The sequence below is a fragment of the Lutjanus erythropterus genome, chromosome 23 (assembly GCF_056507025.1).
Source record: "Lutjanus erythropterus isolate fLutEry1 chromosome 23, fLutEry1.hap2, whole genome shotgun sequence".
In the NCBI taxonomy this organism is placed as follows: domain Eukaryota; kingdom Metazoa; phylum Chordata; class Actinopteri; order Lutjaniformes; family Lutjanidae; genus Lutjanus; species Lutjanus erythropterus.
Window position 1 is genome coordinate 14374229 of NC_139339.1, and position 26816 is coordinate 14401044.

The 26816-nt window shown below is 39.3% G+C and overlaps 1 protein-coding gene across 1 annotated transcript; it reads right to left on the reverse strand.

Moving 5' to 3' along the window:
* Positions 1–916: 916 nt before the first annotated feature.
* Positions 917–26816, reverse strand: slc7a8a (solute carrier family 7 member 8a). The gene is made up of 11 exons (XM_084711665.1): positions 26127–26816; positions 19384–19588; positions 14322–14473; positions 7827–7952; positions 6822–6975; positions 6275–6398; positions 5977–6080; positions 4554–4650; positions 4238–4387; positions 3219–3396; positions 917–2968 (listed from the first exon to the last, which is right to left on the reverse strand). The coding sequence occupies exons 1-11, from the start codon at positions 26254–26256 to the stop codon at positions 2820–2822; spliced, it is 1569 nt and encodes a 522-aa protein (XP_084567791.1). The 5' UTR covers positions 26257–26816; the 3' UTR covers positions 917–2819.

Sequence of the window (26816 nt, forward strand, 5' to 3'; positions counted from 1 at the left end):
ATTTGAACATTTTACCTTGCTGTGTCACAGCATTTGATTTCTGAGGTGGAAAGTTTCAGGCCTCATTTATATACAGTAAGAGTGTTGGTGAGGAATGTGAAATCCACAAAGTTGATGTATCTTTAAAATTGAACATGTAATAAGAATTTAATCATGTTCTTTGAAATGATTGCACAATGAACAAAAGATAAAGATTGATCTTATTTTTGTGTCTGTTTGCACCTCGGTGACAATAGTCAAACAGCAATCATTCTGACATTTACAACCAGTCCCCTAGTGTATTTTACCATGACTGACATTGACAGTGTCTACCCCAGGTGCAAATAGCATTGTTGGCGAAAGACACTTGGGTGCTTGTCATTGCTATGCCAGGCTATATACACTATGGCCTGGCATAAGTATAGATACTCTTGACTATGTACACTCAGGTGTAAATAGCCCTGTTTGCTATGGACCCAGGTATAAATAGCCACATTGACAATTTACAGGTGTAAATACCATTGATTGTTATGGACACCTGGGCTTTCATCTCTGCTATGCTAGGCCATATATATGCAATACACCCAGGTGCAAATAGTCACATTGACTCTTTACACCCCAAGTGCAAACAGCCTTGTTTGGTATGGACTCCTAGGTGCCATGTCAGGCCATATAGACCGATACATCTGGGTCTAAATAGCCACACTGACTATTTACACCCCAGTGGCAAAAAACATTGTTGCTACTGACACCTGGCTACTTGTCTCTGGACAGACATTGACTATTTACACCCTGGGTTTGCTACTGACACCTGGATGCTTGTCTCTGCCATGCTAAGCTATGTACACCTGGTGCAAATATCATTTTTGGCTACTGACACCTGGGTGCTAATAGCATTTCCATTATTATATACATAAATGAGGCCCTGAATTATGAATTCAAACATTAGTCAGTGGTTTTTATTTACTAAGAGACAATATACAGACAGTCATGACATCTGTGTATACTGTAAATACACAATAACTGTACAGGCACAAAACACAATCATTGTAGTTGTAAAGACATCCAAGACACCCTGTTCCCCTTACAGTTTAACAAGAGAAACCTACACAATACTGGCCCAACTTTAATGATTCTTTATAAAGCTGTAATTATCTGTGCACGTCTGCCAACGCCTGCTCTTTTTGGGATAATTTGTAAGATTAAGACTCCTGAGGAAATAAATCTCTAAAAGCACCAGTACAGACGTTTAGCAAAGAGGCAATCAGTCAGATCTGTTAAGTTTCCGTCATGTCTGGAGGTTTCAGGCAGTGTATGTAAGGAGAAGGCAGTGGGGGATGCCCTGAGACACTAATAGATTATAGAAAGACTGAAGACACAAGAATACGCAGTGTGTGTTTATGTGTGCATGAGTGTTGTTACTATAATATACAGCATATGTGTAGATACATAACTATTAACACAGAAAGGATTCACTCAGGGGTGCCTTGCTGGTGCCTGCACTAATATTGCACTAAAATCTCTTCTAGTGAATTGTATGACTCAAAAAATACTTCTTTTTAAAGTAAAGCTTTCTTTTCTACACCCTAAATAAAGAAGAAAAATTTATTTAAACACAGCTAGATGGTAAGCTATAAAAATACTTCTGCTGTAAAACAGCTGTCTTTCCACACAGGCATTCACATGTGTCGGTTTAGGGATTTGCACACTAGCAATGCAAATTTCATGTCTTGCCTATTTGAATCTTTCTAGTCATCTGCAGTCGTGCTGAACTTGTAGTTTAACGGGTTGATTATCTGTGTAGTGTCCATACAAGAATCCAAAACTGACACTTTTGCTTGTTGCTTACATAATCATAAGAATCTCAGTGGGGAGCATTAGAATCAAAACAGAGCTGCAATGGCACCCAAATACAGAATATATTCTAATTTAAGGCAATTAACAAAGAACTGTGCACCATTTACCAATACAAAGTACAGATCACACATCAGCTTTCAGCTATACATCTCCATGGTTGCAAGAATAAAAAACCAAACAAAAAAGGCCCAGATGTATATGATGTTGAATAGAAAAAAGAATATCAACAATAAAACATGTTAAAACTAAAATAACAACAAAGCCAAATGACATAAACAATTACCACAATTACAAAAAAAAAAAAGAGAGAGAAACATTTCGGAATCACAGTCACCTTTAAAAACAAAAACACAGTACTGAGTGTACTTTCACGCCATGAAATGACTTGATCTGAATCTGATTTTCTGCCTTGAACAATCAAAAATACAGCTTTGGTGTGTGTTGACTGCAATGACAAAGCAAAATTTACAATGTGGCAAAAAAGAACAAGTGTTTTCATATCACAGTACAGTAAGAGTCTCTTGGTAAAACTAAAAAAAAAACAAAACTTAAAAAAAAAAACAATGCTCTTACAGTAGGAGTGTGCAGGGAGTGTGTGGTTGAGGAGGAGGAGAGGGAGAGGGAGAAGCAACATGATGATGATGATGATGATGATGATGAGCAGCAGTTAATGGCGTCTGTTTATGTAAGGAGGAGTTGAAGGTGCAAACCTTTCTTTATTGCACTTTTGAAGGACCCCAGAGAGAACAGTTAGAGGTCATATTACTCTGAACATCTTATACTATATTTGGCACTGAATTTATTGACTGAAATGTTGCTAAAACCAAATACAACATATTAAAGTGTAGGGGCACGAGTGTTGATCAGTAAGTCCACTACAAACTGTCAGGTATGTTTGTGTGGCCGTTTGCGAGTGTGTGCACCCACGTGTGCGTCTGCATATGTCTGTTTATTTTGGGGTGCAGGTTTGAGATAAAGACTTTTTAGCAGTCCGCTGACATGTGGTTGTCTCCGTCCTCCTTGGACAGAGGAGACCTGGCCTCCTTCATCTCCTCTCCTTCCTCTGCGCTCGCACTGCTGCTACCAGGATAAACCACCACGCAGAACTTCTGGCCCAAGTATGTCATTTTATCTGGAAGAGGAGAGACAGTCAGAGGTTTAGGACAAATGATATATGACACGAAATTAAGTTTTTACTTGCATATATGGTCTTTTGGAAATTAAATGTTTACATTTCGGCTGATAAAGACATGAATTAACAGCCAAAATTAATTTCCCACCTCCATACTTGAGACACAGATGTGAGAGTGCAATTGTTGGCAAGGACACAACTAAGCGTAATTCCCAAAACATTTCACCACTGATAGAGAAAAATAATTTACTGATGAAGGCGTGGAAGCACTGTGGCTTATTGTCCCAGTAGACTCCCAGGAAATAGACAGGGACGCCAGTCAGCATGATGGCCAGACCGATGCCGCACACCACAGGCTCGGAGTAAAGGGAGAAGATGAGCAGGAAGGCCCAGAAGATGAGGTAAATGACCGGCCATATCAAGCTGATCTGAAAGACAGAAAGAAAAACACAACTTATTACGCTCATGTAGATGGTTTCTCCCTTTCCAATATAATATAGTTTCATTAAAATCTAAATCCTCCATTCAACAATCACTGAAACTATGACAGATTTTTAATCCTGGGTGATTTTAACATACATATTAATGTTGCCACAGGCTCTCAGTTAAGTGATAATTTTTGTATATTCATCTGTCATCAATCTGTGATAGTACACCTTTGCACCACTAGGGAGCAGCCTTTAGACAGTTCATGGCTGCTTGAAAACAATGTTACTGCACAATATTAGTGTCTCTAACCCTCTGTTTTTCCAGTGGATTTAGAAATTGCCCCCTCTGCCCACAATAAAGCAATCTCTATGCCAGTAATGTGTATATTTTGGGGGGCAATTTCCATTTAAGAAACAGTTTTACCTTCAGAATACTGAAGGCTCCAATTCTATGCACTGATAAGCTCTTCTCAAAGTGAGAAACAACAGATTTGATGCAAGAAAAACATGTTTTCTGGTACTTCTTGACTACAATGCATTGTTTACAGACCTTTCTAGGAGTTTTATTTGATTTGTCTTCGTCTTTGCTTGCAATATTTCTACTTTTTGCATCTGTTTTTTTCTATATTTACATTTTTATTGATAATGAATTTTTGTATGGAACATGCATTTCATTCAACACGTTTACTGTTTTAATGAGACACCTACATTTGCTCCAAAAAAATTTAACTGTCTGAAATCAACCAGGAAAGACATATGTATTACTGAATGTGACCCTGTTTAAATGAAGTGGCACATAAAGTGCAAAAAAAGACAAGGCTAAAATTCCACATAAACTCACCCTGATTGGTCGGTGCATGTTGGGCTGTTTAATACGCAGGACAATCTGACCGGCGACAGTGACTCCATAGAAGAGGTAGTTGATGAAGCCCACGTAGTTGATGAGAGTGTACATGTCGCTGGTGCACAGCATAAGCAGGGTGGAAAGGCACTGAGGAATGAAAAAGGAAAGAAAGGAGGGTCAGAGGCAGACAGTTTGTGGTTTGTCTGCAGCTTGTTGTCTAGGTCTGGTTAGGTTTAAGTGATGAAGAGACCAAAACTGAATCACCATAAGGAGATTATATGAAGGAGTGTGGCGGTGAGGAAGCAGTACTCACGGTGAAGAGCAGAGCAGGGATGGGAGTGCAACGTTTCACATGAATCATGGCCAGTAGACTGGGGAGGTGGCCCTCTCTGGCTCCAGCAAAGAACAATCTGAGAGAGACAGAGATGAAATAAAAAAAACACACATTTAGTTAATGCATACACAGTATTTAAGTCTACACACTGAAAAAGAAAGGCTTGTACGAGACTTATAAAGAGGGTTAAGATGAGCATGACAGAGAGGAAGAAAAGTTGTATTTAGAGCACAAAGAAAATGAAAATTTATCAGCATGGACATGTTTAGACTCAGTTCAAACAACATAAAGCATGAGGAGATCTACTGTATGAGTTACTGTGAGTTTGACATGCTTAAAAATCATCTGATCCAATCATGTTTTCATTTTAATATTTCAATGTTAGTTTTTAGAGTCCTGGAGATATAACAGTCCCATGTGTTCTGATGAAATAAACATAGTTTTGTGCAGCAGTGATGTTTAATGTTCTTTTCACACCCAGGTTGGGAACCACTGTACTAGATAAGATATTCACTGTAATAATTCACTGCAGTAATTATAGGCTTTGTGGGCAGCTGGCACATAGTAGATCTCAAATCAAATCATACCAAATCAACTGTGCAACATCTATAGTCTATGTGTAATAATGTTAATTCAGCTGTTGAGTCTGTTTCTTGTTTTTTTTCTTCTGTTTATATCTTGCTTGTTTATTTTATTTACTTATTTATCAGATCTTTCTGTTTACTTATTCTCATATCTGTTATTGCTCTTTGCTGCTGTATCACTGCGATTTGAGCTTACATTATATATTGACTTTTATTGGGTAATGAATATCAAGCAACCATGACGTTGGTGTCCATAAAGCACATGCTCATAAAGAGCATATTTACCATTTAAAATACTTTTTGTGCAGAATTTGGTCTGTATTTGGTAGAGTCAAAAGACCCCAGCCATATTAAATTCTGGGATGTTGGGATTAAATCAAGAAGTGTTTGTGAGCTTGCTGTAATCTTAAGAACCCAAATATCAACTCTGTACATGATCTCTATTTGCATAATGCACCTGTTCCATGTGAGGTTTTCAGTTTCAGTTATTTTTCCTGCTTGTTTCAAGGCCACATTGTGGGGTTTTTTTTTGCTTATAGACCAGTCAAATCAGCAACAGAAAACAGAAAGTCACCATGGACTTACATTAAAATGGAAAATGTGACACTGATCCTGTAGTATGACATGTTTTCCCTCTGTTGTTGATGTATTGTTGTTTTTTTCATATGTATTTATTCATTTATTTGTTATTATTTTATATTATGGAATCGGCCTTCATGAGCCCATGGATGTCATGTGATAAAAAATTAAAATAAAAGAAAAAAGGTTTGCAAAAAATATTTGATTGTGGGGTATAAGCCGTTATCAAGCCAACTAACCGTGAGGAGGTGAAGAGGGAACCGTTGACTCCCCCGAAGGTGGAGAGAGCCACAGAGATGGGCATGATCCACGAGAAGATTCCCAGAAGCTTCTCGCCAAACGTCTGGGATGAAGGTTAGAGGTTGGATGATGGTTAGATGCTTACTTCATCATGTTCACTACTAAAATGCAATGAATGAGGAATAACCAGCACAACTAACATGAGCGTCTACCAGCAGGGGTCACTACAGGGAGACAGAGTCGTTCTACTATTGATGTTTTAATGACATCACTCTGTCATGCTGCTGGGTTACTCACCACAGCAACGGCGTTTGAGGCAAGCAGCTCCTGTGGACTCATGGCCGTGACGTAGGCAATGTTGGCAAAGACGTACACGAAAGTCACAAGGGGGATGGAGATGAAGATGGCACGAGGAAGGTTCCTGGAGACGACAGAAACAGCCATGTTTAGGAGAAAAACTTAAGAGAAGGAGGTAAAGGGTGGGGATTTAAGGAAGGAAATTAAAACCTGTACCTTAGGGGAGGTGTATTAATGGATACCAAGGTTATTAAAACATGTGGGATTGTTAAAAAAGACAGAAAATTCAGAGGAAATGAAGATATAAACCATTTTATTCTAAGAGAAATCCACATCAGAGGCCAGATACTGGGAATGATAGTGAGAACTTCTCCCATGATCAGCTAAATTAATTTCAGAGGGCTTTAAGAAAAAAAGCATCAGTGATTAAACTGAGAAGTTTAGTCAGCATGCAACTGCTAATCACTCAAATGTCTGCAAGCAGCTTCAGCACTGTGGGATGTGGTTTTCTAACCACAGCGACAAAACATTTCTTTTTAATACTTACACGTAAGGGTCCACCAGTTCCTCTGTGACGTAGTTGAGGAAATTCCATCCTCCATAAGCGAAGGAACCTTGTAGAAAGGCTAAGGCTATCAAACCCACGTCATACTCCTGAAAGGGCTCGAAGGCATTGGCTGGTTCCAACCAGTAGTACTCTCCTACAGGTGGGGAAGACAGTGGAAAAGATTAGGTGATATTTAATTCATTAAATGGTCTTTTAATCCTCTTTTTTTCACTGGAACTGTCTTTTATTCAGGATTTTCTGTGCTCCTTATGTAAATTTGTAAAGCAGCTCTGTTTCTGATCACTGCTCTAATGTTTGTTTGTGTTGTTTTGCTGTGATGGTAAACAGCTTAAGTCTGGGCCCGCTGCGAGGAAACCCAGCTGAAAACCATCATCTAATGCAATCAGCATGTGTAAAACGAGCTGTAAAAGACAATCTGCTAAATCCCTGAAAAGCGACCTAATTTGTGATCTCCCGAGTTCCCACTGCAATATTATCAAAATCTCTGCTTGGGGTAAACGCCTATATAATCTATGATCTTTAGGAAGATGGTTTCTTTCTCCTTTGTCATTACATTTTTCCTGAAATCCCTCCTGGAGGCATGTTTTCAGAGAGCATTAAAGTATTTCTGGTCTCACATACCGTCCCCCCTCATATATGACCTAAAGTCTCCCATCAAACCAGCCACTACACTCTTCATTTATCTTCAAACGCTTGCAAAGAAATCCCCGTTTTGTTGTTTCAGGAGCCTACTCTATGTGGCCCTTGTAATAACTGGCCCTCAGCCATGTTGTGACAGTGAAGCCACACAGGCGTGCTGATATTAGCTATGTGAGGGCCCCAGCAACCCAGTGACCCCTGTGGCGTCCACGGGGAGCCTATACTGTCCCAAATGACTGAAGTTGTCCCCAGTGACCGCGAGTGAGCTTTTTCCTTTCACACACAGCCCAGACTAAGGCGGACATATGCATTCTGGGAGCACGGACGGTGTTGGTAGAAGCTTACCCTTGCAGATCTGCACGATGCCCATGACGATGATGAGGGCGAGGGCCAGCAGCTTGCCAGCGGTGAATATGTCCTGCACTCTGGTGGCCCACCTCACGCTGGAGCAGTTCACCCATGTCAGCAGCACTAAACACACAAAGAACAGTAAAAAGTTAGTGCTTATGCTATCCATTAAAATCAAGTGTTTCCATTGTATTTCCAAATATCACATTTATATTTCCGAATGTCTACTTGCACCAGGGTGAGAATAATCACATGGCAGCTGTTGAGCTATTTATAACCTCAACCCTGGGCGCAAATAGTGCAAAAACTGTGAAATACTGAAACCCAAGTCACCATTTTTCAGATTCTCTGTGTCTTTTGCATCATTTTATAACAATTTCTACAAATTTTCAGCCTGACATGTTAATATCTTTGAGGATTTTAAATCAAAATTCTGTTTGGCTGTACAGTATGAGTTTGTGCTGACTGTGCTGAAAGGTTGGGAAATGATTCAGTGAATTTAGTAGATAAAGGTTTATGTGTTGATTGTTTTATTGGTCTTGTAAAGTAACCATCACTGCGCTGTTCGTAGTAGTAGTGCTCAGATTATTTCCCTGGAGAAGAAGAGGTTACGAAACTGGTTACAGACGCAAGAATTCAGGTCAACAACCTTTAATTTTCTCGATGGAAAGTGAACTGGGAATGGAGAAAGATTAAAAGCTGCACACGTGAACATGCGTGACGTGTCTTAACATGAAAGGCTGCAGCAACCTTTGACTCTGTTATCTCTTATCTCTTACACCTTACTTCTTAGTAATATGTTTTCTTTTGAGGAACTGCAGATATTTGACATTCATACTTGGTACTTTTAAAGTTTCCTTCTGTAACCTTCTAAAATTATAATAACAATTGCATGTATGCATCTTACAGTGTCATATAAGATGGGGAATCCACAATTATATTTAATAATTAGTTGCAGTTCCATATAAAACAACCTAAAATTATCTCCACTTCCATTAACACCTGAGTAATAGGTAATAGTATATAAGTGGATATACTGTATGCACTCACTTTGGATACTTGAAGTACAAATTCCGGATGATACTTGACATACTTTTACTTCAGTACCATTTTCAATGCCGGACTTTTACTTGTAATGGAGTATTTTTGCAGTGCTATTACTTTTAGTTAAGAAAATAATCAGAATATTTCCTCCATCATTAATGTTTGTGTATTGGCTGGTGCTGACAGCCAAAACTGTCAACTTGATAATCTGTCACTGAGTGTCAGGGTGTCTCGATTTAATGTGACATGATAATGAAACAGATAAACTGTAACTGAGTCGTGACATGTCACAAACCCAGCGTGACAGTGACAGGAAAGACAGGAGATTAACAGGATGTTTAGTCCTTCAGGTGTAATGATGCATATCAAACTCCACTCATCTGGTACTTGCAAAGGATAAAACAATCCCTGAAAAGTATTTGGCAATGCCGTTCAACTCACTTCAACTTGAGGCTGACCTAACATGGACAAAGATAATGGATTTGATCTGTACCGCTGGGTACAACAGGCCACTGGGTTCAGGCCAATAGGGTGCCATTAAATAATCGGCCTGTTTGACTCCGTGGGATTAAGTTCATCACATTAAATAACTCTGAGCTGAGCTGCCACTGCAGGGGAGGAAGGGAGATACACACGAACTGACACACATGGGTCTGCACCAATACGGCAGAAGTGTGCACAGCGTGGGCTTGTTTGTAAAGATGACGTGGTTTATGAGCGTGAGTTTTAAGGTGGCAGAGGAGGGAAATTTCCCCGCGTTTACTATAACAGACAAAGGTGAAGAGTTGCGGTGAAGAGGAGAGCCACAGAGCTGTTGCTGCTACTACAGTGGCAATGAAAACAGGAAATGAGCAACTATAAGAGATGGCAAAAGTATACACATTCTTTACTTAAGTAGTAGTACACATACTAGAGGTGCACACAGACATCATTATCTGTATTTCTTCAACCAACAAATTTATCTGTATCTGTTTATGCCAAAAATTGCATTAAATCAGGCAAATGTTTTATTTTCTAATGCAATCATTTTTGATAATGCAGTTGTTGTGCTTTCTATGCATCAGTGCATCAGATTGATTTAATATTGGCATATTTTCTCTTTCTCTTTTTTAAATAAGTTTTATGAACTTAACACTACTACCACCACCCTTTTAACCAGGGAACAATGATGAAATATTAAATATCAAGGAGACAAAGACCATAAAGGTGAAGTAAGACATCAAAGATGTAAAAGGTGTGACAATGTAAAATATGTAAAAGGTGTAACAAGACAATGAAAAAGATGTAATATGATGAAAAAAGACTTGAAACACATGAGATGAAAATGATATAAGATGTAAAAAATGTAAACAAGACAAAAAACAATGTAACAAATCAAAATGATGTAACAGGATGAAAAACAGAATACAATATGATGTAACATGATGAAAACTTACAAGACAAAAAATGACGAACGTAACAAGAGAAAACAGAAACGAGAAGGAGACTCGACTCAAAAGGTGAAGTTAATTTTGCACAGAAACTTTTTGACTTCTACTTGAATAAATAAGTTGAAATTCTACTTCTACCAGAGTGTTTTTTCACACAAGTATCTGTACTTCTACTTGAGTGAAGAATGTGTGCACAATGAGCTAAAACCCAACTGACTGGACCTCATGTAACCTGGAGTAAACACATCTTAAACCTCTTAACTCAGCCACTGGTAAACAGAGTTGTTTTAGGAACCAGATGATCTTTAGCTGCATTACACCAACAACGCATGTGTCCCCACTCCTCCTTCTCCTCCTGCTTGTTGATTGGCGGGGCTGCGGAGTAAACACCTGAGGACACATTCTCCGAACCACGGAGCTGCTGGGGCCGCTCAGCTGTCCGTAAGCTGAGTATACAAAATGTGTGCGTGAGTGGAAACTTGCTGAGTTAACTATGAGCCTGCTGGAAAACACGGCAGAGTTATGACCTCGCACTCTGCCATCTGTAGGAAGAGACGGACTCCTGGGAGATCCCCCCCACCTCCGCGTGTTTTTGAAATGGTACACCTTGGAAAACCTTTAGCCTGCGGATTGAAATGGCCAGAGCAGACAGCGACCGGCTGTCATGGCATCTCCTTATGACTTGTAGGTAATTAAGAACACTATTATAAAATCCTCTGCACAGGGACAAATTTAGGACATCGCAGAAATATGCAAACAACATGCAGCACCCACAAACAACAAGGATGACATCAGAGTTGAGGAGAAACAGCTAACCTCTCACCCACTTTTCCCCCTCGACAACAACAACAAAACAAGAACAAAACATCTATAAACTCAAGAGTTTATCGCTGAAAGCTGCCTGACAACATCTGAGAGAAATCACCCAGCTGCGTCAGCCAGTCAGACAGTTTAGCCGCAAACAAACCTGCGAGCGTTTTTTGTCAGGACTAAGATCACTTTGTCTTCATGGAAATGGGGACGAGAAAGACAAGTATATGTAGGTCAATGTGTATGCAATCCAAACAGAAACTCAGGCCTCTGCCAAGGTCTTGTAAATGTGAATTACCTCCACCAAAGAAGATGTGATTGCACTTCTTGTTTTCTCTATTAAAACTTTAAGTGGTTAATAGTAGCAAACACGCAGGATGTAGGTACAAAAATAAAAGACGAAAAAGTTTCCATCGTGGCAACTCTCCCCTACTTGAATTACTGTGCTAATAGTATCATATTAATGGCATTAAATTATCTTAAAATGACATTCATCTTATCTCAGATATAATAAAATCTTTCATCTTCTAACTTTGTTTGCTCGTATTCCCTAATGAATGTACTTAGAGTTTGCCCTGATCAAGCCCCTCTGACTTTTTTCCACCTATTCATCACATTGTATCTGTTTCTGTGTATATCAAGTTGTATTTTTATGTAAGTTTGAACAAATAAAATCAAAATAAAATATATAATTTGCCAGTTTTGCAGCCACTGTACGTTCTTCTACACACTAGAATTGGGATAGTGAGATCTAAACCGGCGTACTGGTCCTTTAGCTTTACTACATTTGGTGCATATCACAGTTGGAAAAGAATTCCTGTAATTCCTTGTCAAACACTTCTGGGCACGGCCTATATTAGCATAAACTACAGTAACTGCAGCCAGATTCAGATGGCACACGAAATCTGTTGAAATGTTTCAGAGACGTCCTGCTGAGCGGCCAACACGACTTCTTTGGCAGAGGTAATTACAGTAAGTAGTGGACATCTCGGTTCACTGAGTACAAATGTGCTATCGCCTGTTATTGTGCATGCCTTTGCAGAGTGAGGCTTCCACATTGTTGAGTCAAACGGGGCAGCCAACTGTGCCCATCTGCCAGTGAACAGCATGTCACAGGACGTCCTCTAGGAAAATTAAACCTTTGGAGACCACTTTGAAGGACTAGAAATACAAAAAAATTCACTGCGGCACTCACTGTGTAGCTAAAGTTAGGATTTGGTCTGTGTGTGTTTAGTTCTTGGATTACGACAGTTTTCACAGATGAAGAATTTTTGCTGTACTCTGGTGTTCCTCTTTTCAGTTTGAGATAACACCTCCCACACAGTGAAAACACTTTTTCACTAGATGTGATGATGAAACTTTCTGAGCAGGTTGCACTGAGACCAGGGTGGTCTGGTAAGTGTCCCGAGGGGTTGTAAAGTGTGTGGTGCACAAGGAAGTATGTTGTTCTTCATTTTAAAATATGTTTTAAAATCATAATCCTAATCATAATCCATTTTTATTAAATGTATCTGTAATCTGATTACATTATTTTGTGTAACCCTTATTACATAATCCTGTTACATGTAATCCATTACTCCCAAAGCCTGACAGTGAGCAGTCTTGTTGTGTGTCCTCCACAAGTTGCACACTCCTGTCCAACGTCCTTGCCTGTCTCTCTGTCTGAAGGCTACCTGCAGTATTTGGCTCGTGTGTGTGAACTTTGTTGAGGGATTCAGATGAACCACTGTCATGTCAGTGGCAGCATATTTATCCATTTGTCTTCACGCATTCACTGCTCAGTGCTACACTCCTCTGGCTGTAACTCTTAGAAGACCTCTGACAGATGGCTAAAAAACCAGAAAACCCTCAGAGAAAAGGTGAAAGCTGAATAAATCAAACTGTAATACATCCAGTCTGTGACGCCTTTAAATAATTTGCAAATTAAAGACAGCTTTGATGATGTAACTGCAACCAACAAAGCAAACATGTGCTTTAATGTCAAATACATGAAACCCATAACACTGAATTTTTAACTGTGTCAGCATTTATGCACCCATCACTTTTGATGAATTTATTTCGTGTCTGTCTGCGCTTGTTTTTCAACATTTGAGCCAGTCTCAACAAGTACCCTTGAAAAGAACTTTGAGACCTTTTGCTCTGTGTCTTGAAGCGATCTGCTCTCTTTGATCTCTGCATAATCCAAACTGAATCTGTGTGGAGTCTGAACGTGAGCTGAGTCACCAGAAAAGTTTATTTTTGAAGCGAAAAGTGTTTAAATCTTAAGATGCTTTTTCATGGGGAATATTTCATGGAAATTACATTCATAATGCACTCGATCGCCCAAACATAACCATAAAAATTTGAATAAAAAAGATACAGGTTCATATGCAACCTTTCACAAGACCAGGAGGTAGCTGGTAGGCTTTGTTTTAACGGGAAAGAGGCCAACCACTGCTCTGCAATGAGCTGGGAATATTGAACTGGATTATTTTAAATTCATTCAACTAGTTTTATAAATTCTTTGTAGACTTACTAGTTCTCTTTAGCCTCAGTCAAATAACATGTCTTAAGGGAATACTCCGAATCTAAATATGCCAAATACACGCCTCAGATGTAATATGCCTATAGGAATGTATTGTGGTCATTGTCATTGTTTGCCAGAGAACAAAACTGTTAATCCTGCACTAATAGACTTGTGTCTCTTACAAGCTAAGAGAGCTAAGCTAACCACCACTGACTGTAGGTTTATAGTAAATACAGTACATACAACAGACAGGCATGAGTGTTATCAATCTTCTCATCTAACTCCGGGCAAGAAAGCACCTGTGTGCTGTCACAGCATGTTGAGTTATCATACATGACAGTGAACAGAGGGAAATTAGGTTCTTTTGAGGGAAATATCGTTGAACAGTTGAAGCCAATGATTTGACTACAGAAGAGAAAGAACGAGGGAAGCTTTATCAGAAACAAGGATTAAATTTGACTTTTAAAGATTTGCTAAACCGTCTATCATGATCACGATGCGCAGCTGAGACACATCTCACCCCAAATACAGGTTACACAGGTACTGTGCAAAACAGGTTCTGTTAAGCCTACTTATCGACTTTCAGATGTTGAACTGAACAGGTGTTGATGAGTCTAGCCTAGTTTCAGGCGTAAAACACTTTTAAACTATATGATAACTTTAATATTACTTGTAGCGACTTATATAGACTATATTACTCACAGAGGCAGACAGCAGCCAGCAGACGCAGGCCGTTCTCTGGCGGGAAGCACGTGGGGAAAAGCGGCTGCAGGACGTAGTTGGAAAAGGTCAGCGCGATCACGGCCTGGTTGGTCGGGTAGATGACCAGCACGGCGATCCACAGACGCAAGAACCTGAGGCACAAAAAGAGGGAGAATGGCACGGTTACAAACACATGCGAGGCATGGGAGAAACAGTGGGGTGTCAGGAGCACACACAGGTGGGGTTAAACAGGAGGAAACACATCACAAAAGATGCTAAATATGCTTCTATTTTCAGATTCCCATTCAAAGGAGGTTATTTTTGGTTGAATGTAAACTCTCTCTTTTTTTTCCCACACTATAGTCCAAGCATGGTACCTTGTTCAACTTTGTCCTTTCCTGTTTCATGTACTTAGATAAGCTAGGTTTGTTGAAAAGAAAAAAAAAAGTTAAAAGGGAGACCTGTAAAAGCAACATATATTCATGTTCGCAAAACTCTAGCTAACTAGCTCGCTAATCTATATCAATCATTAGCTAGTTAACAGGTGAGCACTTTGTTACTATTATCTAGCTAGTTAGTTACCATTTAGCAGGTAGCATTTTGCAAAAATTTGCTAATTTAAGATGTGAGTATAGGTCAATTTTACAAGAAAAGAAGAAAGTTGATCAAGGTATCAAGTTTACTCAACTGTTATTGCAGCACAGAGTGAAAAACAGGACTTACAAATGGTCAATTAATAAGTGAAACAATTTGTGAATCGACAGTACATTAATCACTAACCATTTTTAATGATATAATGATCATTTAAGTTATTTATCAAGCAAAAATCCCAAACATGTGCTGATACCAGGCTCAGAAATATGAGGATTCTCTGCTTTAATGATGCAATACACATAATAATTACAGCTACCTGCAAACAAAAGAAAAGGGGGAAACCCATGCTGTTCGGGGTGACTGATATGAAACATGATGACTCATACCAAAGTTTCACTTCGTGCATTTCTGATTTTGTCATGCAGAAAAGCCATCAGATTAGCATTTAGAACAAGAAGCAGTTGAAACTTTTACTGGAACCCAGACAATAAAAGATCAGTTTGGTGGGCTGGTTTAACTGGGATGACTCATACAACCTTTAAAACTGTCACAGAAACATCGTGATGCATCAATATGACAGATCATTACTGATCTTAGTCACTGTCTGCTTCACTGTTATTACTGATATTTCCCATTTCTATGTAACCTTTTTCTCTCCCTTTCTTAGAGACAAGATCATTTAATACAAGTCAGAGACCAAGAAGACCATAAGATAAGCATGACCCAAAAAATAATCTGTTTTTCCTGCTTCAGACAAAAAAAGCACAAGAAAGAAAAACTCATATATTTGTATCAGTCAGCTTAATAAAAACATATCAGTGCCTCCAGACAGTAGCTGACACTGATGGATGATTTTTAATAAAGGCTGAATATCATCATGAACCTGATGATCCTGAGCAAAAACTCAACATGTAAAACTTCAGCCATCCTCAGAAACACTGAGCGTGTTCTGAGATGAGATGAGATCAAGGAGAGCAGGAGGGCTGAGCTGAGTGTAGCAGGAAAGACAAGGCAAGCATTTTTTTTTTTTTCCCGTGAAATTCTCTGAGAGCTTATAGAGGGATCATTACAGCTGACTGCGTTAACAGGATTGTGTCTGACTGGAATGTGTGTGTTTAATGTAAAAATGTAGATTCAAATGTAGGGCAGTGCTGGCTGACATTTCATATAGTGCTTTATTGTACTTGTACTGAAATTTTGGTTAGTTTTACTTAACATTTTACACAACTTCACCACTACATTTCTTAAGGAAATATTGTGCTTTTTTACTTCACTAAATTGATCTCTGAAAGCTATACTTACTACTTACTTTGCAGATTGGGTCTCACATGCTAAACTATGATAAACATAATATGATGTACTGCTACAGATTAAACAGACCAAAACCTTGTAAAACCTCTTGTATAGTAGTATCAAGCAGAAGTGTGGACTCGAATCATATGACTTGTCATGAATTTGATGACTTTAGACTCAACAAAATCAAAAAAGACTGATGACCATGACTTTAATACCACTGACTCATGACTTCTCTTGAAAATACTTTATATATATATGATATTTATAAAGTGTGCAAAGACTCTATGAATTTCCTTTAATTTCCTGATTTCCTTAACATTGGAACCAATCTAACAGCGTCCAATCGAGCTGCACATCTAGTTGGAAAAATTCAAGGCACCAATGATTATTTTGTTCACATATAAAAATCATGCAGTAGTATAGTATACAAAACATGCAGGTTAAAAATTACACACTTCCAACTTCCAGCATCATGTGACATTTTAAGTTCCACAAAGAACAGTAAGTCAAGGCTCATATTAACATAGTTAGTGAACTTATACTTAGCTACCGTCAGCTTAACAGCTAAGTGTAAATCATTGAGGTCAGAAACTCACGAGCTAATCCTTATCAAACTTTAGTTTAACAGCCAAGTGACTTTTTTTTTTAATCAAATAGGCTGGAATCTCACAAGCCATAACACTTAGCTAATGTTACATTAACAACTAAATAACTTTGGAAATCAATGAGGCTGGAAACTCACAGGCTAATTTTTAGCTAATGTTAGTTTAACAGCTTAGCTAATGGTTGAGCACCTAAATAACTTTGGAAATCAATGAGGCTGGAAACTCACATTATGACCTTGAATATTAGGACTTGGGATTTGACTTGAGACTTGTCATTTATGACTTGGGACACGCAAAACAATGACTTAAATGTGATACTTCATTACATATGACTAATAATACCTCTGTACTTTCACTTAAATCCTCTATGATTGCTTCACATGGAGCACAAATGGCATCAGTATTGATTAATGATTGTTTTTTACTTTTCATTCACTTTTTACTATCTTCTCAGTTAGAAATACAACGCTGTGACTACTACAACCTAAATTAATATATTGAAATAGCTTGTTTGTCTGACCAACACTCCAAATCCAAAAGACAATTTATTGTGTTATCATTAAAGACTAAGAAAACCAGCAAATATTCACATTTGGGAGGCTGAAACCAGAGAATATGGGGCATTTTGCATAAAAAATGACTTATATTATTATCAAAATTGTTGCAGATGAATTTTTTATCTAAGTATAATTGGAATAGAAACAAACTAATCTATTTGCTTGTCCACCTACATTTGCATTGTCCATTTATAGTAAGTCAATTTTATTTGTATAGTCCAATACCAAAATCCACTCTGTCCAGTTTTATACAATAACTCCCTGCAGCCTGTCGCATCTGTCGCAGTCTGCTCTCCACACACTATGGGTGTAACACAACCCTCATTAGTCTGACATAACAAAGAGCCTTTGTACTTGGAACATTGTCCATTCAAGTTGTGTTTGAGAGTACAACTTTACGAGCTCTTCCCCTTTTTCTACGAGGCCTGGCCTTCGCCCAGCGGCAACAAGGTAATGTAAGTATTTCCGTCGCTGCAGTCATTGACTTATATGCACATGCAAACACAAACACGCCCGCCTACACACACATAGGGATAAAAGGAGCAGGACAACAAAAACAAACACCCCTTGAACACGGTTTATTTACTCTACACAGAGGGCACAGGGAAACAGTGTGGCCCCAACACTTCAAACCGAGCATCTGAGGTTCATTGATGTGTATTGATAGCTACTGTACAAAGGGACAAAAACAATCAATGGCTGTTTTGTCTGGGTGAATTCCTCTCCCTCTCTCCTTGCGATAGTTGAAAAAACAATGGTCCTATCTGTGTTTACAGTCTGGGCAAAGGCACAGTGTGTGTGGAATCTACGCTAACAAACAATATTGTTTTGCTCGGAAATTAACCTAGCGTGGTTCCCAAGCATTTACTGTAAGCGGCGATACCTTAAAGCTAAGCATTTCTGAATGAATGGAAGAAAGCGGTGGGCTGAATGGAAATGAGAGATGAAACAAACCACAGCAGCCTGACATTTGCAGCTATGGGAGTCAACTACTTTGTAACTGTGAGTTTGTGAGTCATTGTTTGCTTAATGTGACTTTAGTATCACATTACTACACCTAACTTCTGCTTTTGACTACTAGCAAAGGACCCCCTGCTTTGGATCAAGATGTCTGACCTACATGGGCAGGCTCATCCACCAGGATAAAGAGAGGAATCTAGACATGTCGGTATGCTCACCTAATCCATGTCAAATTAACTTTAATTGTTCGGGAGGCCCCTTCTTCTAGAAAACTGGGTCATATACTGTATAGACAGTACTTTTGCCCAGGGTCAGCTGGGGGGTTTATCAAACCTTAGTGACCTGAGAGTCTGTAGAAATAACAGTCCTCAAACGTGGGAAATTTGACCACAAAAAAATCCACAATTTCCAAAAATATATACTTTTCATTATTTTAAAAAATAGCCTTTAGCATCATGCATATGCTGACAAAATGGTAACAGTTTGGTCCTTTAACTCTTAAAAAAAACTGGCATTTATTTTTCTTGCTGTATAAATTTAAATGCACGGTATGTGTTCTGCTGCTAAACATCTCTCTCACATTAAAATAGTAACGAAAGACATAGTCTGATGACATATGAAGTGGCATGGGATCATGGGAGTTATTGTCTTCATTGTTTAAAATCCACCAACCATATCTCCAAAACTGCAAGTTGTACCAAAACAATCTAGGTGGATAAATGGCACTACAGGTGAGAAGCATGAAAATATGCATTTTGGATTTTGGAGTGACTTTTAAACATGCAGACAAACTCGTCATCATGTTTCAAAGTGAGAATAAAGACAAACCACTAGATCTAAATATCTACACGCCAATCGAAGAAAAAAACCCACTTAACTAAACCACATGCGCTTCATTTCCTGCACATGACACGTACTGAGTGAAGCTCAGTTTGCATTGCAAGCTGCGGTCAGTGCCCAGTGACAGGAATCACACGCACAGATGTGACACATAAGGACACCCAAACGACAATAAATGAAAGTCTTCACTGATGTCTTGTTTTCACTCACCCGGCCAGCCCTCCGAAGATGTCCTTGACGTAGGAGTAGTCTCCCCCTGACTTGGGGATGGTGACGCCCAGCTCGGCGTAGCACAGCGCCCCGATGGCAGTGATGATGCCCGTGATGATCCAGACAATGAGGGCCACGCCCACGGAGCTGGCGTTCTCCATCACTCCCTTCGGACTGACGAAGATACCTGAGCCGATAATGTTACCTGGTGGAGTTAGAGGGATAGAAGAGGAGTCAGGTTTCAGCTTGAAAAAGAGTTTGACGTGATAACTTGTGTGTGAATGTGTAGAGGTGCCAGCAAGTTTTAATGTACTTTTTTGTGTATTTAAAAGGGCATTCCACTATTTTTACAATTAGCTGTAATGGGATACAGCTTAGCTTGAGAAAACAGTTGTGTAACATCTTATAGTAGAAAGTGTTGGATCCAGTATTTTGGACCTTGACCCATACTGGGGCATAAAAGGCAGGGCATTTCTGCATCTGCTGTACCAGTTTTGACCATTATTTTGTGTCTCCTTCAAGACCTTCTGATAAATGCAAGTGCAAATCATAAGAGTACCCTTTAAAAAACAGAATAAATACAGAAAAAACCTGCAAAAGTATACAGAATTTGTAGTCAGAGAGCTAAAACTTGCAAGCTCATTCATATGGTTCATTAGGTTTGCTATAAAGTTCTCTGTAGTGCTTTAACATGAGTAAAAGTTTTCTTGTAATAGTTAGTGGGTGACTTCTGCCTACAGCATTGTGGACAGACAGACAAAACAGGAACAGGAAAAAGAATGAGGTCATGAGTAGACAGACAGCAACAGAGAGAAGAGAAGGAGAGCGACAGTGAGCAGAGTTTGAACAGTGATGGAGGGGAAACCTGTAATCTGCTGACTTAGCACAGAGTTATGAAGAGATGGAGCAAGACAGAGAGTGGGGTGAAAGAGTGCAAAGAGAGAGGAGGAATGAGAGGTGGATGCAGACAGGGAGTGGGGGGAGGGGGGGTGTAATGCCCTGACAGGTTCAATGAGCATCAGAGCGCCAGGCAGTTTACACAGGAGCTGAAATAGGGAGGGATGGACAATCAGGTTGTAGTCCGACATGAAAGAAGCCACCGGACGGATTCACTCTGCGACAAAGCCAGGGTCGGAGGTCAGCAGCCTCCAATCAAATTCAGCTGACTGTCTTGAACCCAGAAGTCCATAAAAAAGGTGTCAGGGTCAAAGGTTGAAGGTTTTGAATCATAACGGGCTGACTGGATGATAGGCTGAGTGGCATTTTACAGTACAAAAGTCAAAGGTTTGAATGATACCAGCGCACACACTACAACTGCCAACGAACCACAATTCAGCTCGGTGCATTTAAGTTTTGAGCTTTTGGACAGAAAAATCTGAATTCTGTTGCCTCTTCATGTCACTAAAAATCCTTCAAAATATAAAAACTAGAGGAGAAAAAGTTGACCTGCACGGTAAAATTTAATACAATTAAATACAGTTCTTCTTTTACAATTTGTTTTAGCTTAATAAAGTTAGTGTCTGGGCTGCCTTAAAAATTTATTTGAATTTGAAGAAGTAAGTTGTAATGAGGTCAGAACCTGCAACGAAGGGTCAGTGGCTTCATTTTAAGGGATCAAATTATTAAACAGTTGGGAACCACTGGACTAAAACACCATAAATGATTAATTAGTAATAAAAAGCAACAGATTGGAAAGAAATTAATAATAATGGTTACTGCAGACTCAAAAACACTATCCTGTTCTTCTTCGAGGAAGGAAACTGTCACACTGTCAAAATTACTGCATCTGCATTTACATATCAGTTAAATATAAAAGGAAATCTGACGACTTGCCAAACCATGTTGTCGACTGAAAGTATCAGGACATGCAAATTAGTTCAACTTCAACTGATCCCACATGCCTCATGGGCAGGGGTGAAGACAGATGTTCATTTATGTAACTCCAGTTGCAGGTAAAAGGTAAAAAAGACCATCAGCCCCCAGATAATGTTGACATGTTTATGGCAGCAAGGGTCTTCAGTGTATGACCTTTGACATGTAGCGGCCATGCATTGACTCAGCACTTTCCTCTGTTGCAAACTCTCCAATACGCTTCTGCAAGGTAAAGTTAAGACAAACATGCTGATTTAAAGGGGTGAGCAACGTGCACGCATGCAAGTTGTGTGTGAGTATCACGTGCAACGTTGCACAGTTCGCGAGACATGCTGACTAACGTGGAATCTCTTCAGGTTTCCTGTTCTTGTGGTCGACTTTACATCCCTTTGTCTCCAACCAGGCCAAGGGGGAACATGACTCTTTTTTTTTGTGTAAAAAACACTGACTCTCTCCAGACATTGACTGAGGACCAGCCACACATTTGGATCAGCTTTAAGAAGCCGTGGATAAAAAGTCTCTCGAGGCAGCATGCATCACATCTGTCCACGTCTCAACAAATCTTACTGCTGTAACAAATCTCTGCGGGCCTCAGGATATTTTGATATCCTTCTTTGTTGTTGGATTGTTGTTTCACAGAGGAAGGGGCTTGGTCTCAGACATGCTCTGTGAGCACATTTCTGTTCCTCTTGGACTTTGTTTGATGTTGTTTGACAGCAACCAGCTGAGGCTCCACTTCAGTCTTCACAGAAATGATTTTATTTGTTATCATGTGATCTTAGACAGCTCTGAGGCTCATCCATGATTTTACAACAGCATTTGTGTTGGGTGGTGATGGGAGAAATAAATTGTTGCTGTTCTTGTCGCTGTTGTTTTCTTTGGGCCTCGATGACACATGATTTGAGTGCCACCAGCGGGAGCAGACAATGAATATTAACGAGCATGTGTGTGTTTGTGCAGCATTATGATCTAACTCTAATCAGCCTTTGTAAAGCCCTGTAAGATTAGTTCTTGCATTTCCTCCCAGTGTTAAATCCCTGTTCAAACAGCCACCAAGCTGAGGCAACCTGCTGCTTGGCCCTCAGCCAGACACTCACAGACACTGCAGGCCTTTGCGCTGGTACACATGCATGCGTGAGCTATAATTATACCAGGGCAATTTATAACACTGTATTAATTTGTGAGAGAGAACCCACATCACTGTTGCCGCCAATTTGCTCACTCAACTTAAAAGTTTATTGAAGAAGGCTTGGACACAAAACTTTTAATGTGTAATGTAAATCATTTTGAGCTGGTTCATCTTCTAAATGCAAATGAACATAACTTAAATTTAATAGTTTTAAAGTCTTATTTGAGTTTTCTTAAACCAATGGAGTTAAGTTTAGAACTTTTAAAAACATGTTCAATAAGCTTAACATATACAGTTGAACTCTTCAGTCAGACTGACAAACACAAACTTTTTTAGTTCATTCAATTATCAAAATAACTGTACACTGTCTGTGTTATTAATTGATCTTGAACTAATGAGGATATATCAGCTTTATACAATTTAGTAAAATGAACTCAAAGCTCAAACCCTGATGACTCTGATGTAGATCAGCTAGCTAATTAGCCAGTGTTTTGCTAGCATTAGCTATCAGATGAAACTGTAGTGACTGGCGTAAGTTAAAGTCAAATTTACAAATTTAGAAATTTATAGTCTACATTAAGTTTTCATGTCATTTGTGTGGACGCCTGCTACCTAAGGATTTAGTCTCAATTTTAAAAGACAAGACACAGCTGTGATAGGATAAAAACGAGCACAGTATTTCACCAAAGTGACGTGAATTTTAGTCTATGCAACAATGCAATTACAAAACAAATAGATTGGAGCACAGCTCAGACATGGCTAAGCCAGTCAAGCTAATAAAACAGCATTATCAGGCAAGGTGGGGCCTTCTTCCAAGTGACCAAAAGTTCACTTCTAATCCCAATTCCTGGCTTTACACGTTTGTGTGTGTGAGATAAGTTCCTGTACTGTACAATAGGCCATAAAACTATTTGATGTCCTCGTGTGCTCAGCCCCCTTTTTCATGGAAACTCAGCGGGGCATGTTCACAATGAAAAAGGATCAGACGAGTCACCTGACCGCAGGTCTCTCGTGCACATGACAAGGTGAGCTCAACAAGCATGAATGAGTGACTTGGTCAAGGACGAAAAGCCTCGGCCAAGTACAGTCTGGTGACTACGGCAAGAGATGTATGGACTCCGGACAACCATAAAAATCCTCTAAGGTGGTATGAGCAGTTTAATGCTGCCAACTTGCCTCTTAGTAGTCAGCCAATGAATGGAGGGCAATAAATAAAAAGATTAAATTATCTACATGTTGCTGCATTCAGTAGGGTGGGGCTGCAGAGAAAAGATGTTGTCAGCATGCACAGGGATTAGCTGCTTGTAATTTATAATTTTATTCTATCAATAAAAAGCTTTTTTTCTAAGTTTCTCCTGTGATACTTAAAGCTATGGCTATTTCTGCCAATGTTAAAAAAACAGATTCTGTGGGTTATTATAAAGGAGAAACTGTTGAAATAATGGCATAGTACCTCAATATAATTAATTACTATTGCAAATAATGACTTATTATCTTAAAATATTGACTTAGTATCTCAAATAATAACTTATATAAATAATAACTAGCTCTTCATCTCTCCCTGTTCTCTCTCTTTTTTCCCAGAATGTTGTCTGTCTCTCTCTCCTGGGAAAACACACACACACACACACACACACACACACACACACACACACACACACACACACACACACTCTCTCTCTCTCTCTCTCTCTCTCTCACTCACTCTCCCTTCTTTCCTCCCGTTGCCGTGGAAACACATGAATGAGTGAGTCACCCTCCACTCCCCTCTGTTCAGCCTGTCAAGGTCAACACGAAGACCACACAACCAACTGGAAATCTTCGGCCATATTTCGTCCCTGTGTTAGTATCGATCGATCTGTCGTCTGATGGCTTTATCGCTGCTTGTTTGTTGTCTGTATTGAATGAAATGACCACTGACGACGCCTTTGACTGGCCTCTGTACAGCCCTGCTGCTTAATTTATATCATTTACACCCACTGTTGCATACATAAGGTAATTTAGGCTTTAAGCTTTAAGTTTTTTAGCATAAACCTGAATAATATAGACAGTAGCATTCAATATAAATGCTTTTTAATAAGGTTTAAACGTGGTATCACATTAAGTAGAGCTAATTTGTTCAATTAATTCATTAACCGATTGACAGACAATTAATTCAACTTTTCCAATAACTTGTACTGCAGCTCTGGTATAAAGACATGTGGCTTCTTGAGCTGACCGCGATTAATCTCGGAAACCGGTTGCCTTAAAAAGGTAATTAAATATATTTTATAGTCTTACGTTATGTTTACTTTCCATCTACTTGTTAAGTTTACTTAAAATTTAGTTGTATTTACTTTACTTTACTTGTGATGTTCCTCCAATTTAAAAATTTCAAGTGAGTTAACTTGTTCTCTCTAAGCGTCTAAGTTCATTATACCCGTTTCATAGATGTATAACTACTGAATCTAATCAGCAGAATCACCAAAAAATCTACATTTATTCCAGCATAGATAGCAAATATATTAACTCTGGTGCTGAAAATATCACCACTGAGGAGAAAAGACATGTGGTGACTGTGCACATCTTTACTTTGAACGTCATGCATCATTTTCAGAACATGAACAAATACACGAAAAAATTATTCTACCATGAAAAAGTTGAGTTAAAGGAGTTTCGATGGCCCACATGTCTATGCAAATAAAAGGTTACTCAAGTGAGTTAGTACAAGTGCCTTAAATCATATTGTTCTACAAAACTGAAAAGCTTACAAGAAACTAATTAATCAAAGAAAGGTCCCCCCCCAGAGTAAGAAACCGTTAAAGTCTCTAGTATCTATTATAACCTGTTCTTATATTTTCATGGCAAATACAGGAGCTGTAGGGCTAATTTATGAGTGTCCACGTGTTGCCAGCCTGCTCTCTCAGTCATGTGACTCTACAGCTTGCTCTGAATGGGCTCAGTGAGGATGAAGACATCATCATCACTGGCCGGGCTACAAAGAAATGATCAAAGTTTGACTGATTAATGACTTCAGGCACAAGGCTGAGAGGGATCCTGCACAGAGTCTCAAATAACCAGTGTGTGTGACCTTTCAGGTTGTCAGCACATCAGGATATACCTTTATATCATCCTGTGTGCTGTTATAACAGAACCAGTGTTTGTTTTATCTCAGACTTCTTGTACAGATATCTTAATGTGTGCACAGAGTACAATCAGTTTTAATTACTCTGTGTAAATGTTGACGTGGCTCACAGCTGCAGGTAATATCATGACTATGACTGTGTATTAAAATACAACATCATTATCTTAATAGAGGAGACTGGGGTATTTGTAACACACACTGTAACACACAATCAGAAACCTGCTAGAGTGATGACTCTCTGTGGAAAAGGAGCAGGATCATCTCACCTCAGCAAATGTTTTCGACACCAGCAACAAAATTGGGGTATGAAAGTATGAGGGTATTTTTACCCTGTTGTCTAAAGTTTAGACAACAGAATTTTAACTTGCATCAGTTTTATCTCTAGGATATTGTTTGTAATCAATCAACATGAACAAGTTATACTAATATAGGTGTACAAGACTTTATCATACAAGACTTTATAATGGCTGAAGGTTGTATTGCAGTGTTAAATGTTTAAACAGCATTGTTAGATACTACAGCAGTGATGTGAACTAGTGAGGAAGTTGGCTTGTTGACAGGTTATTTAAACAACTGGTCGCTCCATATGGCAGATGTGGCGCCAGTAAAAATACTCACCAACAATAATACCGCAGGCGCTCACCAGCCCAATCTCCTTTTTGAGAGCTACTCCTCCTCCAGACTCCTCACCGGCAGCATCCTTGCCGGAGCCCGCCGTGCTGCTTCGTTGTCTCGGACCGTCCGTCATGTTGATGCGTCTGTCTTCTTCTTCTTGTCCAACTCACAGCACCTGATGCTGCTGGGCTTGTGCGCTCGCTTGGCTCGCCTCTGTGCGTAATACCGCGTTAACTGAGACGTGCTTCACTTATCTGATGAGGAAAGTTCACTGTCAGCAACCTCTGACAACGAGAGCTATTAAAATCAGGAAAACAAACTAAATAAATAAAATATTGCTGGTGTCACAGGTGGTACCACAGGTCACAAACTAAGCGCACATCAAGTCCTGTTATCGTGCGAGAAGCGCATATTCCAAAGAATTCCTTTAAAGTGGCTTTTTTTTTTTAAAAAAAGGAAACAATTTCGTCCTTTGTTTGTGCTTCAAATGTGGGCAAAAAAAAAAAAAAGGATCTTAATATCAGCAAAAAATTCTCACTGCTTCCTTGTTCCAGGTGTGAGCTGAAGACCCAAAAAGCATCCTCTCCAGACGCTGCTCCAGCGGACAGGAAAGTCTCGTAAAGTCTTTCAGGTCTGCCTCACAAATATCCGACCTGCTGTGTTTTGCTCGCCAGGAGAGGTTGTATTTGAACA

Excerpts from the sequence above, each read along its gene's own strand:
- slc7a8a (XM_084711665.1), bottom strand. The coding sequence starts at position 26,256 with ATGACGGACGGTCCGAGACAACGAAGCAGCACGGCGGGCTCCGGCAAG. Across the intron at positions 4,651-5,976 it reads TCCCTCTTCACCTCCTCACG|ATTGTTCTTTGCTGGAGCCA; the intron begins GTTAGTTGGCTT and ends TGTCTCTCTCAG. Across the intron at positions 3,397-4,237 it reads ACATGCACCGACCAATCAGG|ATCAGCTTGATATGGCCGGT; the intron begins GTGAGTTTATGT and ends TCTGTCTTTCAG.